At 42.8% G+C, this 18,662-nt stretch overlaps 1 protein-coding gene across 2 annotated transcripts; it reads left to right on the top strand.

Moving 5' to 3' along the window:
- The first annotated feature begins 138 nt into the window (after window positions 1-138).
- On the top strand, window positions 139-14,300 carry LOC138661612 (mucin-22-like). Of its 2 annotated transcripts, none has more exons than XM_069746436.1 (3): window positions 139-3,972; window positions 9,002-9,102; window positions 14,170-14,300. In XM_069746436.1, the coding sequence occupies exons 1-3, from the start codon at window positions 177-179 to the stop codon at window positions 14,221-14,223; spliced, it is 3,951 nt and encodes a 1,316-aa protein (XP_069602537.1). In that variant the 5' UTR covers window positions 139-176; the 3' UTR covers window positions 14,224-14,300. The 2 variants fall into 2 exon arrangements, with proteins under 2 accessions (XP_069602537.1, XP_069602536.1); XM_069746435.1 differs by having other exon boundaries at window positions 139-4,254.
- The last annotated feature ends 4,362 nt before the right edge of the window (window positions 14,301-18,662 follow it).

The raw sequence follows: 18,662 nt of genomic DNA, 5'->3' as shown, positions 1-18,662 counted from the left end.
TTACCACTAAAGGAGGTACAACAGAATCTTCTGAAAGTAAAGGAGCAGAAACCACAATGGTTACAACTACAGGAGGTACAACAACATCTTCTGAAAGTAAAGGAGTGGAAACCACAATAGTTACCACTAAAGGAGGTACAACAGCATCTTCTGAAAGTAAAGGAGCAGAAACCACAATGGTTTCAACTAAAGGAGGAACAACAGCATCTTTGGAAAGTAAAGGAGTAGAAACGACAGTGGTTACAACTAAAGGAGTTGCAACAGCATCTTCTGAAAGTAAAGGAGCAGAAACCACAATGGTAACAACTAAAGGAGGTAAAACAGCATCTTCTGAAAGTAAAGGAGCAGAAACCACAATGGATACAACTAAAGCAGGTACAACAGCATCTTCTGAACGTAAAGGAACCGAAACCACAATGGTTACCACTAAAGGAGGTACAACAGCATCTTCTGAAAGTAAAGGAGCAGAAACCACAATGGTTACAACTAAAGGAGGTACAACAGCATCTTCTGAAAGTAAAGGAGCAGAAACAACAATGATTACCACTAAAGGAGGTACAGCAGCATCTTCTGAAAGTAAAGGAGTAGAAACGACAGTGGTTACAACTAAAGGAGTTGCAACAGCATCTTCTGAAAGTAAAGCAGCAGAAACCACAATGGTTACCACTAAAGGAGGTACAGCAGCATCTTCTGAAAATAAAGGAGCAGAAACCACAATGGTTACCACTAAAGGAGGTACAACAGCATCTTCTGAAAGTAAAGGAGCAGAAACCACAATGATTACCACTAAAAGAGGTACAACAGCATCTTCGGAAAGTAAAGGAGCAGAAACTACAGTGGTTACAACTAAAGCAGGTACAACAGCATCTTCTGAACGTAAACGAACCGAAACCACAATGGTTACCACTAAAGGAGGTACAACAGCATCTTCTGAAAGTAAAGGAGCAGAAACCACAATGGTTACAACTAAAGGAGTTGCAACAGCATCTTCTGAAAGTAAAGGAGCAGAAACCACAATGGTTACCACTAAAGGAGGTACAGCAGCATCTTCTGAAAGTAAAGGAGCAGAAACCACAATGGATACAACTAAAGCAGGTACAACAGCATCTTCTGAACGTAAAGGAACCGAAACCACAATGGTTACCGCTAAAGGAGGTACAACAGCATCTTCTGAAAGTAAAGGAGCAGAAACCACAATGGTTTCCACTAAAGGAGGTACAACAGCATCTTCTGAAAGCAAATTAGTAGAAACTACAGTGGTTATAACTAACGAAGGTACAACAGCATCTTCTGAAAGTAATGGAGCAGAATCCACAATGGTTACATCTAAAGGAGTTACAATGGCATATTCTGAGAGTAAAGTAGTAGAAACTACAATGGTTACAACTAAAGGAGGTACAACAGCATCTTCTGAAAGTAAAGGAGGAAAAACTACAATGGTTACAACTAAGGGAGGTACAACAGCATCTTTTGAAAGTAAAGGAGTAGAAACTACAATGATTTCAACTAAATCCGATGCAGCAGCATCTTCTCAAAGTAAAGGAGCAGAAACCACAATGGTTACAGCTAAAGAAGGTATAACGGCACCTTCTGAAAGGAAAGGAGTAGAAACTACAATGATTACAACTAAAGGAGCTACAAAAACATCTTCTGAAGGTACAGGAGTAGAAACCATAATTGTTACCACTAAAGGAGGTACAACAGCATCTGAAATTAAAAGAGTAGAAACTACATTGGTTACAACAAGTAAAGGAGGTACAACGGCATCTTCTGAAAGTACTAGAGGAGTAACGTTTACAAATAAAGTAGGATTAACACAATCTTCTGAAAGTACAGGAGCAGAATCTTCAATGGATACAACTACAGGAGGTACCGCAGCACTCTTTGAACATGCAGGAATGGAAACCACAAAGGATACAAGTAAAGGAGGAACAACAGCATCTTCTAAAAGTACAGCAGTGGAAAGTATGACGGTGATAACTAAAGAAGGTTCAATGTCATCTTTGGAAAGGGCAGGAGTGGAAACCACAATGGTTGCAAACAAAGGAGTTGCAACGACGTCTTCTGAAAGTAAGTTTACAACTAAAAGAGGTACTACAACATCTTCTGAAAGTAAAGGAGCAGAAACTACAATGGTTACAACTAAAAGAGGTACAACCACTTCTTCTGAAAGTAAAAAAGCAGAAACTACCATAGTTACAACAATTGTTTCTGAAATTGCACAAGGTGAAACTAAAAAGATGACAGCTGAAGGAAGCTCCACAGTTTATGAACCATCAGTAAAGGTTTCTACTATAGGTGTTACAGAAAACACAAGTTTGGAAACTACTAGAGTTACTACAACAATGACTAAATCTGGTAAAACACCAGTCGGTACTACAGCATTAACATCTGAGAGAGCTACTAAAGTACCCTTCACGTCAGGTGGAACACTAAGTAAAGGTGCAACAACACCGATTTCAGATGTCACAACAAAGGCGACAATAGCAGGTACAACAAAGTCATTTATAGAAAGTACATTAGTGCCATCCACAAAAGAAGTTATAACGTCAACCACTATGTCAGGTGGATCTACATTAATAAACACAAGTGGTCAATTAACAACAGCTCTAGTAGAAACGACTGTCACGAAATCTAAACAAGCTCTAACAACCGCTATTACATCAGCCACTACAAAATTACAAGAAACAGTCCCTGCAACAGAAACGATAAAAAAGGCAACAACAGGTGGCGTTATTTCTCCAGTTACAGAAAATACTATAACATCAAATGCAGAAGTAACAGCAAAATCTTCAGAAAGTTCACCAAAATCTACAGGAGGTATAACAGACCAATCCAAAACAGGTACAACTGCAACAGATACGGGTGGTTTAACAACTACAGGTATAGCAACCACATCAGTAGCGAAAGGGTCGACAGCTATATTAATGGAAAGTACAGCAATGCTTTCAATAGGTACCACAGGAAAATCTAGCACAGGTACCCCCTTATTGTCAACGGTGCCACATAAAAGCTCAATATTAACAACAGTCATAACTACAGAAAGCACATTTACCGAAGGTATAAAAACAACAATATCTGCCAAAATTCCAAAAACAGAAATTAATACGGATACCACAAAATCAATGAATAATGATACCCCACAAATATCAGCCACAACAAATCCAAAAATATTGATAGTTTCGTCAACATATGATACAACCTCAAGTGTGAATGCCATTGCATCATCTGAAAGAGGCACCGAACCAATGGGAAGTTCTTCGGAAGGTACAATTTTGACTAGTACAGCGCATACTGATCCATTGTCTACAAAGGACTTACCTGTGTCACCTACTGTAGGAATAGGACCATCAACAACAGTATCCGAACATGGTACCACAGCAGCTATCTCCACAAGTTCAATTTTAGAAGACCCTTCAAAAGTCACAACCACAAAATTGAGCAGTGAAAGCATAAAAGTAACAACTTATGCAATAACACAAAGCATAGTAGTGTCAACACGTGGAGAGACCTCAAGTATAGGAGATACCAAATCAATAACTACAGATGGTACGACAGAATTCACAACTGAAGGTGTAAAAGTAACATCAAGAGAAGACATTACAACAGGACCACCGTCATCAAAGTCAGTTAGTCACGTGGTGTCATCTACAACCGGTCCAGCAATAGTCTCTACAGCTGTTACAACAGCAAAAATAAGCAAAGATTCCGAAACAGCTGCTACAGTCGGATCTGTATTGCCAACCACAGGACAAACCATGGAACCTGCTAAGGAAACATCATCAACTTTTACAACCATAACTTCTCAAAAACATCCAGTTGTGCATGTAGGACCCTCAACAACCAGACAAAGTGAAATCAGTGCTTCCAGCATAGGTCCAACAGGACCAATTTCTGAAGGTTCCATAGCAATCATATCAGAAAGCACAACAGTGTCAACTTCCGGACCTACAGCGATATCAACATCCAAAGGTAAGACCAAAAATACAACAAACCTAACCACAAAGGGAATCACATCAACAATCAGAAAAGATACAACAAGCACAAATGGTGTAACAATATCCACGAGCGATGGAACAACAGAAGGAGAATCCACAGCAGATATAAACTTCACGCTAAATCCTTCTGTTAGCTCTTTTATTGAAAACTGTACAGAACTAGGTGATTGCATCATCCCCTTACATGAAAAACCCTTAGAGAGTCCAGGAATTATTCATACTTCAAGTACAAAACCTACAGATACAAAGGTCACAGGTATGGTGAAAATGTTGTTCTCAATATGGTTGTGCCAAGAATGCATGGCAAGGCTGGTTTCAGATAGCCATAGTGTGGTCAGGTTTCCATTGCAATCTGAAGGACAGTCTAGCGTAGTATTCCACATTGTTCTACTTATACATGATAGTAACTTTTGAGACAATATCAGGTAGGGGTTTCAACAAAGGTTTGGTTAGATACAGGACATTCATGTAACAATGACAGTCTTCCGTGAAAAGAGACGTCATAATATGAGTGCGAAAATATTGTCTTAGAAAAATCCTACCAGTCATAATGTGTCTGTGATAAAGCTGCCGGTGAAGGTCGATTTCATTCACAATCTTTTCCCGCTGATGAGGTTTGGCCACACGGCTGTGTGGAATGACTTTCACAGCGTAGGTTTTAATAGTGGAAACCGCAGTCATTTCATAGCATCGAGCAAATCCCCCCTTGCCCAGGATCCTGCCCCGCATATAGCCTCTTCCGGTCAGTGGGTCAGCTATGAGCTTGTAGGGTGCTGGCTGTCCAGGTCTGGGGGACTCTGGTTTGGGGATCACCAGCAGAGCGCTGGGGTAGGACTAGGTCTGGATATAACAGGCAGCCTCCATTTCTCATCTCTGCTGCCCGCAGCGCCTCTGCCCCGGACCCCTGCCTACAGCTTTTATGAATGAGAACATGTTATACATATTTGGCCAAATCAATTTCTGCTATTAGGTAAATAAACGGTTATTCACAAGTAGACATTTGAGAATTAAGTTTATTCAAATAACATTTTTTGCCACTTTTAGGAAGTTGCTAAGTTGAACAAAGAAGAGAAGGCCTAAATATTTTGTCTTAGATAATGCCTCTTATCAATGGCCCTACCTGACCTCGGAGGTTGGCACCTTAGATAAAGTATTCAAGTTTGATGCCCCGCTCACTGTCATCTTTCCCCAGCTGACCCTAGGAAGTTTGTAATTTCTAACTCTTTGGGTGCCAATTATTTGGGGATTTACAGTCTTTAATAGCCAATCTTCCTGGCCAGGATAGTCACCTTAGTACCCAGACTTTTGGATGTTCTGTCTTCCTTATATTTACCAAAAAGGGGTGATACAGCAGCACTCTACAAAGTCCAATGTATATGCAAACACAAGGTCTAACATTATTGCTGAATAAACAGTAATAAAAAATATATATTTTTAAGTACTTACAATAAATGAAGTTTCTTATCGCATAAATTGGCCACTTCATGTATGCCCATAAACCATGGCAAGGTGACACTTCTCTGAGGGTCTTATTGTCCTAAACATGCCTCTCTTGGGCTCTAAACCTACAGTGTGAATTGGCAAACATATCTCTTTTGGGTTGCAAACCTCAAATTTAAATGGGCTTCTAGGAACCAGTGCTAATTAAAAACACCCTTGGGCTGATGGGAGGAGGGCAGAGTCAGAAAGGAGGCAACCACAACCTCCATGTTTGCCTATTCACACTGTAGCAGTGATGAGCGAGTATACTCGTTGCTCAGGTTTTCCTGAGCACACTCAGGTGACCTCGAGTATTTTTGATGCTCGGAGATTTAGTTTTCATCATGGCAGCTGAATGATTTACAGCTACTAGCCAGGCTGAGTACATGTGGGGGTTGTCTGGTTACTAGGGAATCCCCACATGTAATCAGCCTGGCTAATAGCTGTAAATCATTCAGCTGCCACAATGAAAACTAAATCTCCAAGCAGTCATAAATACTCGGAGGCTAGAGTTTCTGCAATTGCGGAGCTTTCTTTCCAGTGTGCCGATGGGGGAGCTGACGCCATTTGAGTCACTGATGCTCCCTACCGAGGGGGCGTCCCACGTGGTTTCGGTGCTCTATGGCCTAGTCTTGAATTCACTTCCCCCTACTACGCTTGGATTTATGGAGGCTTCGGAGAGGGACCTGGGGATCACCTTTTCTGAGGCGGATAGACTGAAAATCTTCACTCTTGCACATAAGATGACGATGTCCAGTCAGGCGCAGGAGAGGAATGATAAATTACTGACACGCTGGTATAGGTGTCCTGCCCTTCTCCACAGGATTAACCCGGAGATCTCGGGCGCCTGCTGGAGATGTGGCTCCGCCACGGGCTCTATGCTTCATGTTTGGTGGTCCTGTGGTCCCCTGCAACCCTTCTGGAACTCAGTCTTCGATGCCTTTCATTTGATGACTGGGGTCCGCCACGAGCCCTCCCCCCAAATGACCCTACTGTCCCTGATACCCAGTTCGATAGCTTCCGTTAAAAAGGGGATCCTGAGATTTTGCCTAACAGCTGCCAGGGCAGTTATTCCCCGACATTGGAGGTCCACTGAGGTCCCCTCCACGGAGGAATGGATAGCTGAAATGGATAGATTACATCATCTAGAGTCGCTGGTGGCGGGTGATGGTGATGCTGCATATGACCAGGGACGCACCTGGTTCCTCTGGCAATCCTTCAAGGAGAGCACAGGGTTCCTGACTTGGCTGCACACACACTCATAATTCTCAATACGTGGGCGTGTACATTGCTGGGTCTCTCTTAACCCCCCTTCCTCCTCCTTACTCCCCTTCTTCCCCATTCCCCCCCTCCTTACTCCCCTTCTTCCCCATTCCCCCCTTTTTTTTCTCTTCTTCTCTTTCTTTTTCTCCTATCTCTACAATTGCTTTTCTTGTAGCCTTTATGTGCCAAAGTCCTCGTTCAACTACACTTGTGCTGTGTTCTCAGAGGCGTAATGTATAGCTCTGGATCTTGTAATGATTCGTTTTATTGTTTTTCCTGTTTAAAATTTCATTAAAATTTCAATTAAAAAAAAAAAAAATACTCGGAGGTCACCCAAGCGTCCACGGGGAAAACCCGAGCAACGAGTACAGTTGCTCATCACTACACTGTAGGTTTAGAACCCAAGAGAGGCATGTATTGGATGATAGGACCCATCAGAGAAGTGTCACCTTGCTATGGTTGATGGGCACACATGATGAATTGGCCAATTTAAGCGCTAAAAACCTTCATTTTTTTGTAAGTACTTTAAAAAAAAATTTTTTAGTACAGTTTATTCGTAATAATGTTAGATCTTGTGTTTGCATATATATTGGTCTTTATAGTGTGCTGCTTTGTCCCCTTATTGGTATATGTTATGCAGTCATTGCAGTGTGCACCTATGCACACTATATTTTGGTGCTAGTCAGGCTTTTTGGTTTTCTGTCTTTCTTATAATATCCTTTTTCATCTATACCAGGTGTTAATAATTACAGGACAGGACTCCCTGGGATCAGCGAGGGCAAGACGATGGTGAGCAGGTCACCAAACTTGTATGGTTTATCGAAAGGTGCCAACCTCCGAGGTCTGGTAGGGCTATTGATAGGATGCATTATCTAGGACAAAGTATTTAGGCCCTTCCTGTTTTGTGTGGCTTACTAATAAGTTATCTAAACTGTTTGGGCCACTATAGTTACATTTAGATGTTGTTGTTTTCGGAAATTGCTTATGGAGTTCCCTTTTAAGTGTTATTAATAGTGATGAGTGAAAATACTCATTACTCGAGATTTCTCGAGCATGCTCTGGGGGCCTCCGAGAATTTTTTAGTGCTCGGAGTTTTAGTTTTTCTTGCCGCAGCTGAATGATTTACATCTGTTATCCAGCATAAGTACATGTGGGGGTTGTCTGGTTGCTAGGGAATCCTCACATGTACTTATGCTGGCTAATAGCTGTAAATCATTCAGCTGCGGAAAGAAAAACTAAACCTCCCAGCACTAAAAAATACTCGGAGGACTGCCGAGCGTGCTCGAGAAATCTCGAGTAACGAGTATATTCGCTGATCACTAGTTATAAATAAAAGTTTAATTTTTAATTAGTGGGGATTTTTTTTTTACATTTGTAATATCCTTCACATTCTTGGTAGTTTTGTTAGTCTATCACACCAAGTGGTAGTTAGTTGGGAGGGACTATCATCGCGTGTATAAAATCAGGAGCAGGAAATGCAGCAGCCATTTTTTAGCGAGCAATAGAGATAGGAAGACAAAGCCATAAAAGAAACTATACAGATAGTGTGTGACAGCACAACAGTGTGTAAAGGTACCGTCACACTCAGCAACTTTGCAAAGAGAACGACAACAATCCGTGACGTTGCAGCGTCCTGGATAGCGATCTCGCTGTGTTTGACACGCAGCAGCGATCTGGATCCCGCTGTGACATCGCTGGTCGGAGCTAGAAGTCCAGAACTTTATTTCGTCGCCAGGTCGGCGTGTATCGTCATGTTTGACATCAAAAGCAACGACGAATGCAACGAGCATAGGGCCCCTAGATGTGTGTCGGATCGGTACACTCCGGCTGTTTGACATGGAGCTAACAACCAGCGAGAACGAGAAGTGAGTCGCCGTTACGTCACTGGATCGCTCCTGCATCGTTCTGGAGCTGCTGTGTTTGACGTCTCTACAGCGACCTAAACAGCGACGCTCCAGCGATCGGCTCGTTGTCTATATCGCTGCAGTGTCGCTGAGTGTGACGGTACCTTAAGGAGAAGAGAACAGTACCAAACACTTCTTTTCAGAACAATTGGAAGCTTCAGAGTACTTTTGATTCATGATGACAAATTGATTTGCAGCAAATTGAATTTCCTGGGACAATTCTGTGAAGATGACTATGTCGAATTTCAAAAGATTCACTCATTTCATTTATTAACCTAATAAATAATTAGACTCTTTTTCGTCAGAGTTTTCATTTTATGTTTTGGTAGATGACTTGTCACTTTTTTTAATTTTTAGAGGAAGCACATCCACAAAAAGATCTCATGCCTTGGAGTATCCTTCTTATTGCTCTGGCTACAGCCTGCGGGACAGTATTAGCTTGTATTATCTGTTTTGGGGTAAGTCTTAAGTTTTTATACAATGGCGAGTTTCATAGTGTAAGATGATGAAGAAGACATTTAAATACTAGAGATGAGCATAATAATTTGCAGGACTCCAAATAGCCCTCATTGTTTTCATTCTTGCATCGTGTGAAAACAAACACACAGAAGGCGAGTATGGTGAACTGGCTACGTGGGTTATTTTTTAATACGATGCACTAAAGGAAACATGTGGTGAATATCTGGTCCCTCTATTGAATTATATGAGAAAGCGAAGAGTTGTATTCAAGGGACAGCACGGATCTGCGCACGTGGTGCATGGATTATAATATAGAACTAGTGCTCTGCAACAGTCGGACCAGTGTCCTGCAAAATTGTTGAGCCGACACTGGAATTCGGTACGCCTCTGGCATTCACAAGATCTTTGTGACTTAACGACTAGAGATGAGTGAATTTGCTTGGAAATTGGTTGCCAATCTCAATTTCGGTACAAACATAGCACAATCGGAATCATGTTCAGTTTTCCGAGCATTTTTCCTCAAAGTCAGCAAAATTCGGTCACAGATCAGTAAATGTTCGTGTTTCCACTAATGCTTTTGTTTTGACTTTGTCTAGGATAGTGGTGCTGTATGATGAGCGGGTAGAGTGGGGGGAAGTGTTTTATGAGGAGAGGGTGGTGTCTAGATCAGAGGAGCATAATTTTTTGTTGTTGTTCTGTAATAACTTAATGTGTGTACAGTCCAGCAGCCTATCAGGGCACAGAAACCATCCATAATGTAATGACACAAAGTCTTCTGCGATTGGCTATCGAAGTCCCTATTTGCTAATAGAAATTGTTTGGGTATAAACTGTGTTGCAGTGAGGAATCAGAAGGCCCCATTAGCTCTTAAAAATCATTAGGCCTAATTTTCGTGTTCAGCCAGGAGATCCTATTTGCTTCTTCAAATTGCATGTGATAAAACTGTTTTGCAGTGATGAATCAGGGGGCGTCATTTTCTCTGAAAAATCGTTTGGTCTAATACAGGGGTTCAGCCAGGAAGCCCTATTTGCTAATCCAAATCATATGTGATAAAACTGTTTTGCACTGAGGAATCAAAAGGCCTCATTTCCTCTTGAAAAACATGAGGCTTAATATAAAGATTCAGCCAGGAGGCCCTATTTGCTAATCTCAATCATTGGTAATAAACTGTGTTGCAATGAGGAATCAGGAAGACGCATTTCCTCTTAAAAATCGTTAGGCCTACTATAGGAGTTTGTGAGAAGCACCTGTATCTATTCCATGGGCATCAGAAGTCTGCTCCAAAGATTCACAGAATTCAGAGGAGGAAAGCATCTGCACCGATGCCTAACATTTTTTCATGTTGGATCTGGAGCAGGACGAAGTAGAGTCAGAGAAGAATCCAGACCCTGATCACCAGACATTAACCACCGGTGGTGGAGGTGATCCTGATGAGACTCAGATAACAAAGGCACAAGCAGATTGTACTGCAGTGTCAGGGCAGGAAGATGAGGAGGGTGATTCTCAGGGTGAGAAGTGGGAGAACAGAGAGGAAGATGATGAGGTTGTAGATCCCACTTAGTGTGAACCCAGAGGTACGCAGCTGAGTAGCTCAGCAGAGGAGGTAGAGGATGAGGAAGACAAAGAGGTTACATTGTGGCTCCCTGCTCACACATGGAGTGATGAAACCATGACAAGAACTGCATCCTCAGTCACAACTCTTGCTAAGGCTAGCATCGGTGGCAAGTCTGAAGTTTGCAGGGGTGGCAATGGTTACCTAGCTTGGGCCTTTTTTGAGACTGCAAGGGATAAACCAACTCACGTTATCTGCCACATATGCCAAAAAAAACCTCAGTAGATTTAAAAATTGCAGTAACTACATGGATGAACCACCACATGCTTGATCAACATGTCTTACTGCTCAAGCATGGGAATCTTACTGCCCTATAATGTAGACTACCAATCCTCACCAACCATCAGCCATCCCATCAAAAATATTTGCTGCTTCTTCCTCCTCCATCACCATGCCAAGTGTTCTGACACAGGTCTCTGGCAGCAGAAACTTCACTTGTTTACCCCTATAGTTTGGGTGAATGAGAGCCCACCACCAGCTGTTACAAGAGTGGACATGCCTGCTGTTTTTGTGTCACCTAGCACAACACATCTTTCTCAATCCACCATAACGTCTATGTCTGCACTAGACTCTCAGTCTAGCAATTTGTCCTGATCACACTACTCCACCTTATCTCAGCACAGCAGCCAGCCTTCGGTCCTGCAGTTGTGGTCACATAGAAGAGGGTTTCCTCCTACACATGCCAAAGGTAAGAGCTTCAACCCCACCATCTCCAAACTGTTGGCCACAGAAATGCTGCTTTTCTGCCTGCTGGATACCGATGGTTTCTGAAAATTGATGGCCATCGCAGTCCCCCACAAAGCTGTGCCTGCGCTACACCAGCATGTCGCAGATAAAATCACCCATTCACCTAAAAAAAATCTATGTCTGCCAGGGTGCATTTCACCACTGACACCTGGACGAGCAAACATGGGCAGGGACGTTAGATTTCGCTGACTGGGTACTAGTTAAATAAGGTGGCCGTGGGGACAGGCGGTCAAGGCTTGCGGGACAAACTTTTGTATCTAACACTTCCTCCACTACTTCTGGGTCCTCAACCTCCTCTAGGGCTTTCACCTGCATGCTCAACCTCTTCTTTAATGGGACACATGTTCAAACAGTGCAGAGAGTATCCCCCACCTTCATACTGCACAGCCAGGGCTCTCGTCAATCAGCAGTGTTCAAATTAATATTCTTTGGAGATCGCAGGCACAAGAGTTGTGGACAGCTATCCAGGTAGCCAGGGAAGGCCTTGTGCGATAACAGTGTAAACCTGGTGGCGGCCCTACATCAGGGCAAACTCACACACGTGCCTTGCATCGCTCACATCTTCAACCTGGTGGTACAGCGATTTCTCCACCATTATCCCAGACCTGGATGAGCTGCCACAGAAAGCACGGTCGATGTGTGCTTACTTCCGACTATTGCACCCATCGACATGCTTCACTACAGAGGTCTTTCGACCTCCCAGTTAACAGTTTGATTTGCAATGTTCCGACATCATAACATTCCACTCTCCACATGTTGCAGAGACTGTGGCTGTAGCGATGAGCCCTGTTGCAGTATGTCCTTTTTCATAGCCTGGGCCAAGGCAGTACAAACATAGTGCAAATCACGCTTGCTGAGTGGGCACAGATGAAGGACCTCTGCACCATTCTGCACAGTTTCGAAATGACTAGTAAGATGGTTAGCGCTGATAATGTCATTTTGAGCATCTTTATTCCGGTCATCTTCATGCTGGAGCACACTTTCAATAGTCTGCATGAGGAGGGGGTGGTCCCAGAGGAAGAGGTGGAAGCACAAGAGCATACCAAAGGAATAACAATATCTCTAAGTCCCAGATTGATGTCATACAGTCGGGTGCCATGGGAGGGTGGATTACAGTTATCAATGGGGCTCATAGTACCAGACAAACAATTAGGGAAGGTACAGGAGATGAATAAGACATGGATCTCCAAGGACTTTTGCACACCAGTCGCAGACTTAGCAATAGTGTCGTTTTTAGTGAGCTGCATTAATCTTGCATTTTTGCAGTCTGTAACACCTTTTTCATGCTTTCTGTGCCTGATGTTGCTACTGCTGCTGATCTTACAAACATTTTTTTGAAATGTGGAGACTCCAAATTGGGTCTCCATCTGGTGTGTTGCCTTTAGTGGAAGATGTGTCAGAGGCCAATTATGCTAATTTTACTCTGGAAATTGATGCCACTTTATTAATGTGTGAGAATAATTTTTTGAAATGTGGAGAATCCAAGTTGGGTCTCCATCATGTCTGTTGCCTGTATAATTAGGCTCACAGACTGGCAGGACTTCATCTACTTTCACTCAACCACCTGTGTTACTATCCTTACATTTTTCTACCAATAGTAGTCTATGAAACTGATGTTTGTGCTATGTTAGTGTGGCTGGGAAAAAAATTAAAGCTTTTGCATGAGGTATCAGGGCTCCCAGCAAAGAAGGCATACACCGTTCCCTTAACCACCAGGTCTTAGTTTAAACTTCAATTCAAAGCTGTAAATTCTGGCCCAGACCCTGATACCTCATGTATGGCACATGGCTGACTGCTGCTGTGGCATTAGCAAATTTCTGGAATGCTGTAGATAATCCCCTGATGTATCCTGAAAGATGAGAAAAAGAGGTTAGATTATACTCCCCTGGGTGGGCCGTCCGATCCAATGGGCGCCGCGGTCCGGTCTGGGGCCTCCCATCTTCATAGGATGACGTCCTCTTCTTGTCTTCATGCTTCGGCTCCAACCTAGGCGTACTTTGTCTGCCCTGTTGAGGGCAGAGCAAAGTACTGCAATGCGCAGGCGCCGGGCCTCTCTGACCTTTCACAACGCCTGTGTACTGCAGTACTTTGCTCTGCCCTCGACAGGGCAGACAAAGTACACCTGCGCCGGAGCCGCAGCGTGAAGACAAGAAGAGGACGTCATCGTAAGAAGATGGGAGGTGCTGGACCGGACCGCAACGCCCATCGGACCGGACTGCAGCGGGACCGCCCCTGGGTGAGTATAATCTAACCTCTTTTTCTCATCTTTCAGGTAACATCGAGGGCTTATCTACAGCATTCCGGAATGCTGTAGATAAGCCCCTGATGCCGGGGGGGCTTAGCTCACCTTCGATTATAGGGATGACAGGTTCCATTTAAGGTGTTGTATATACGTTTGGTTTGGCCTCTCATTGAATTTAATGGGGTTCAGGTACATTTGTCAAACTGTTTGGTGAACCGAACCCATCCTTGAAAGGTACGATCATCTCTATGAATGACATCTGAGTGCGACACATCATGACATATGAGCCCTTGTAGATACCTTGTATTGACTTGGGAATGTCTATTATTTATTTCTAGATGGGCACTCACATGTTAGCATAGGGCTTATTTCTTGCTGGAGGAGCCCTGATTGTGATATAAATGGTAACATATACTGTATTTATGCTTCTTTACATTATAAATCTATATTTTCATTTTCTTTCAGTGTATACGGCGTAAAAAGAGATTTCGCCACATATATGTTGTACACGAGCCATGAAGGGTGTATTTCTGAGGACTACAAGGAAATTTCTGAATATTACATCTTCCAAAAAATAAATATTTTGTTTATGATTATGAGTGTTTTTTATTACTTGCCTGTATTACAGTCTACAGAGGTGTCAGAACCGAATTTGTCATTTATCTGTCTTGTTTTTGAAATTTTGACTTCAGTCATACTGAATATTCCTGATTTTTGTTGATATCACCGCACAGTTGTCCACATGGCAAACTCATTTCTGCTATATATATGTATATATATATATATATATATATATATATATATATATATATATATATATACCAAATATATATACCAAAAAGAAGAAAAGAAGGCAGCACTCCAATTCCTGGAAGGAATTGGAGTGCTGCCTTCTTTTCTTCTTTTTGGTATGTAACTTGGGTGGATGAATGGACCGTCTAACCTAGGAGGCCTGGCACCCACCGGTGAGCATTGTGCTGTTCCAATTTTTTCTGTCTATATATATATAGATAGATAGCAATTTTTACCTTTATTTTTCATTGCATATGGTCATTCATGAAATTATAAGGTAAGACATTTATGGCTTGTGATATAATGGGGCGTGGCAGATAACTCTGTTGTTTTGCCACATGGATCCAAAACTGAGTAGGGAACCTCTGCATGGAATTATTATGTTCTTCCTACCTTCACGTAAGTGATTTTTTTTTCAAAACATACTTTTTCCCCAAATTCAAGGTTAGCCCCTATCCCTAGGAAATATAACTATACTCATCTTTCTTGGGCAGTTCCAAGGACAGTGAATGATAGGTGGTCAAACTCGGGTCAAACTCTGGGCAAACAGACATTGCCCTGTAGAGTCCTGTTCATGGGATTGCTAGAGGCCCCTGCAGTCAGCCCTTAGCGATCAGAAAGTTGTCTCCAATCCTACAGGTAAGAGATAACATTGAAACCCCTTTGGTAATGGTGTTTTCCACTTTGGACAATATCTATTAAAATGATCTTCTGAAGATGAGCTGACCACCAGCCATCAGATTTTGACACCATCAGTGATCAAATCCTCAGGAGCTCTGCAAGAAATGTTCATGTTCCCATGTCTATAAAGGCACGGATCATTGACCTCGTGGAGACCAAAACATCCAACACTGCGGAGACACCATCACGTGTTTCTCAACGCAGTGATCCAGAACACTGCCCCCAAATTTGGGGGCAGTGTTCTGGATCACTGCGTTGAGAAACACGTGATGGTGTCTCCGTGGTGTTGGATGTTTTGGTCTCCACGAGGTCAATCATCCATGCCTTTATAGACTTTCTACTAGGCACTGCTCCTGATAGCCAGTTTCCTACTCCACACTGATGAGGGGCAAAAACCCCGAAACAGCTGTCTGTGGATGGATACCATGCTTGGCATAGGTGGTTTTCCTTTATTGGATGTTTTCCTTTATTGGATGCTGCCCTTCACTTGGTTGTTCCTTCCCGGGGAAAGGCCTGGCTATTCACTGCCTGCATTGAGAAACACGTGATGGTGTCTCCGCTGCTCCTCTACATGCATGTTCCTATGTGAACATCCTAGAGGAAACAAAGAATTATACTCTGCTCATTGATAGGGATGAGAAAATTTGATGAAATTCCACTCAACTTTTTTGCTCAAATTTGGCCAGGAAACCCGATTCACGTGGAACTGAATGTGTGTGAACCTTCTGTGAGATTTCTCCAAATCCCAGAGCATACTAAGCATTGGGTAAAAATGAAAAAAAAAAATACTCTCCTCACCTCGGCCCTTACTTGTCCAGCTGCTCAGTCCCTCTCTGCTCCTGTCTTGGCTCCGTTGAGTCTACAGTCGTCTTCTTTCTCTGTATTCCTGCTTGTTTGGCCCCTACATATGTCTAGCCCTCAATACATAACGACATTGCCCCACACATCATGAAGCTGTCACTGACTACACCTGATTAGCTAAGCCCTAAATGACATGAAGGTGACTTCATCACATTTTGAGGATCGGTCTGAGTAGAAGGACTAAAACAGTCGGGACATGGAGGAAAACCAGGGTGGAGGGAAGACTGGAGCTGATGGGAGGATTGGTGCGGACTGTGGTGGGAGAGTACAGGGTGGGCCATTTATATGGATACACCTGGGTGGGCCATTTATAAAGTTGGATCCAAAATGGCCGACTTCAAAATGGCCGTCATGGTCACCACCCATCTTGAAAAGTTTACCCCCTCCCATATACTAATGTGCCACAAACAGGAAGTTGATATCACCAACCTTTCCCATTTTATTTAGGTGTATCCATATACATGGCCCACCCTGTATATACTGTATGTATCACTTTAAATCCTTATTGTTTATGCTCTGGGTATGTGTAAGTGATCTGAGGTATTGCCACATTAATGTAATTGCTACTGACTATGAACAAGATTGGAAATTTTTATAGAAATATGGAATCAATCATATTTTAACCCCTTCATGCAGCAACAAACGTTACAGTCTTTTCCTTGTAATTCATGCAATGCCAAATTTATGTACAATGTGTAAGTACGAAGAATGAAAAAGTGAAGAAAGTTGGTGCATTAGTTTTATGCAACACCTTGTATAGGCAGTAGGGGGAGACATGCGCTGTCTGATATTCTAAGCGTGTGTAGCGTTTTCATTCTTATCGCCAGTATTACATCAGTCATCAACATGTTTTCATTTGCTATTTAGCACATTTTGAGTTTTAACACCTAAAAAATGGGTTTGTTTCTGCATCATATGTATGAATTTGTAAGCCAGATTCTGATGACTGCCTTATTCATTGTGCTGTGTGAATATACACCAAGATGCACTGGATTTTAAGGGGGAGCAAGGTTTGGATGGCAAGTGAAAATAAAGAAAAGATGTTACTCTAGCAGACTAGAGTAATCAAGGTGATAATGTCAACTTTCCTGGTCATCTACTGTAGGTTCATAAAGTTGTTAATTTTAATTCCAACCTTTTTGGTGGTCTACAGAAGTTCAGGATGTAAAGGGGTTGTCCATTACTATGATATTAATGATCTATTAGTTTTGATCATAAATATCAGATCATTGAGAGTCCAGCATTCGGCACCCACATTGGTCAGCTACAGCTGGTTCTGGTAACAGTCCAATGTAAACTGGGCCGGACTGTCCATCTGGCAATTCTGGCAAATGCCAGAAGGGCCTGTCTGGTCATGGGTCACCTTGTCTGCTACATTGTTATCAGAATCAGAATCCTCAAGAAGCCCATACTGTTAACAGTTTCGAAGGAGCACAAAGTCGCCGATTCCACCCATTACCTCAGCAGGCCATGGGTTTCCCTTATGCCTGAGACCTGACGAAGGCCATCACCAAAAGAGGACTTTGGAAGTGCAATTACATCACTGCATCACACTCCCAGCATCCACTGGGAGAAAGGATAGAAGAGGAGCCAGACACTGTGAGGTATGAGGTGTCTGGAATAGATGAGTATAGGGATTTTTTTTATTTTTGGAGGTTGTGGGGGACCATCACACTATGTAGGGCGCTGTGAGTTGGACCATCATAGTATATAAAGGGCTGTGGGGAGGACCATCATGCTATATAGTGTACTGTTGGGGGGATAATCATACTACATAGGGTGCTGTTGGGAAGACCATCATACTAAAGTGAGGACTGAGTGGTGGATCATCATACTATGTAGGGTACTATGAGGTGGACCATCATATAATATGGGGGGATGTTGGGTGCACCATAATACATCATACTACATAGGAGCTGTGAGGTGTACTGTGATACTATATAAGGAGCTGTGGGGTGTACGATCGTAGTATATGGGGGAGAATTGGGGGACTATCATACTATATAGGGGACTGTTGGAGGGACCATCATACTATATAGGGGGCTGTGAGGTGAAACATCATACTATATGGGGTTTTGTTGGAGATACCATCATAATATATAAGGAGCTATGTCGTGTACTATCTTACTTTAAAGGGGACCATCACACTATATAGGGGTTGTAGGAGGGACCATCATACTGTATACAGGGCTGTGACATGGACCATAATACTATATAGGGGGCTAGGAGGTGAAACATTTTACTATATGGGGGATTGTTGGAGATACCATCAAAATATATAAGGTGGCTGTGATGTTAACCATCATACTTTATAGGGGACGTGGGGGACCGTCATACTATATAGGGGGTTGTAGGAAGGACCCCCTGACGAAGGACTTGTTCCGAAACGCGCGTCGGGGTGCGCTCTAGCAAAGGACCGGACTGACCCAGAGTGTTCTGCGTGATTAAGGTACGGCACGCTTCCACACTATTTATGCTAATCTGCACCTTATGGTGGGACTCCTGTTGGAGCTCTATTGCGGCAGTGTGTGTGATTCCAGAGAAGCCTGTCAGTGATATGCCTCATATGTTTCATTGGAAGACATTAGGTGCCTCTTTTTAGTTCAGCTTAACATCTTATATTA

This window comes from Ranitomeya imitator, chromosome 2 (assembly GCF_032444005.1).
Source record: "Ranitomeya imitator isolate aRanImi1 chromosome 2, aRanImi1.pri, whole genome shotgun sequence".
Taxonomy (NCBI): Eukaryota; Metazoa; Chordata; class Amphibia; order Anura; family Dendrobatidae; genus Ranitomeya; species Ranitomeya imitator.
This window is presented reverse-complemented; position numbering and strand designations above follow the sequence as displayed.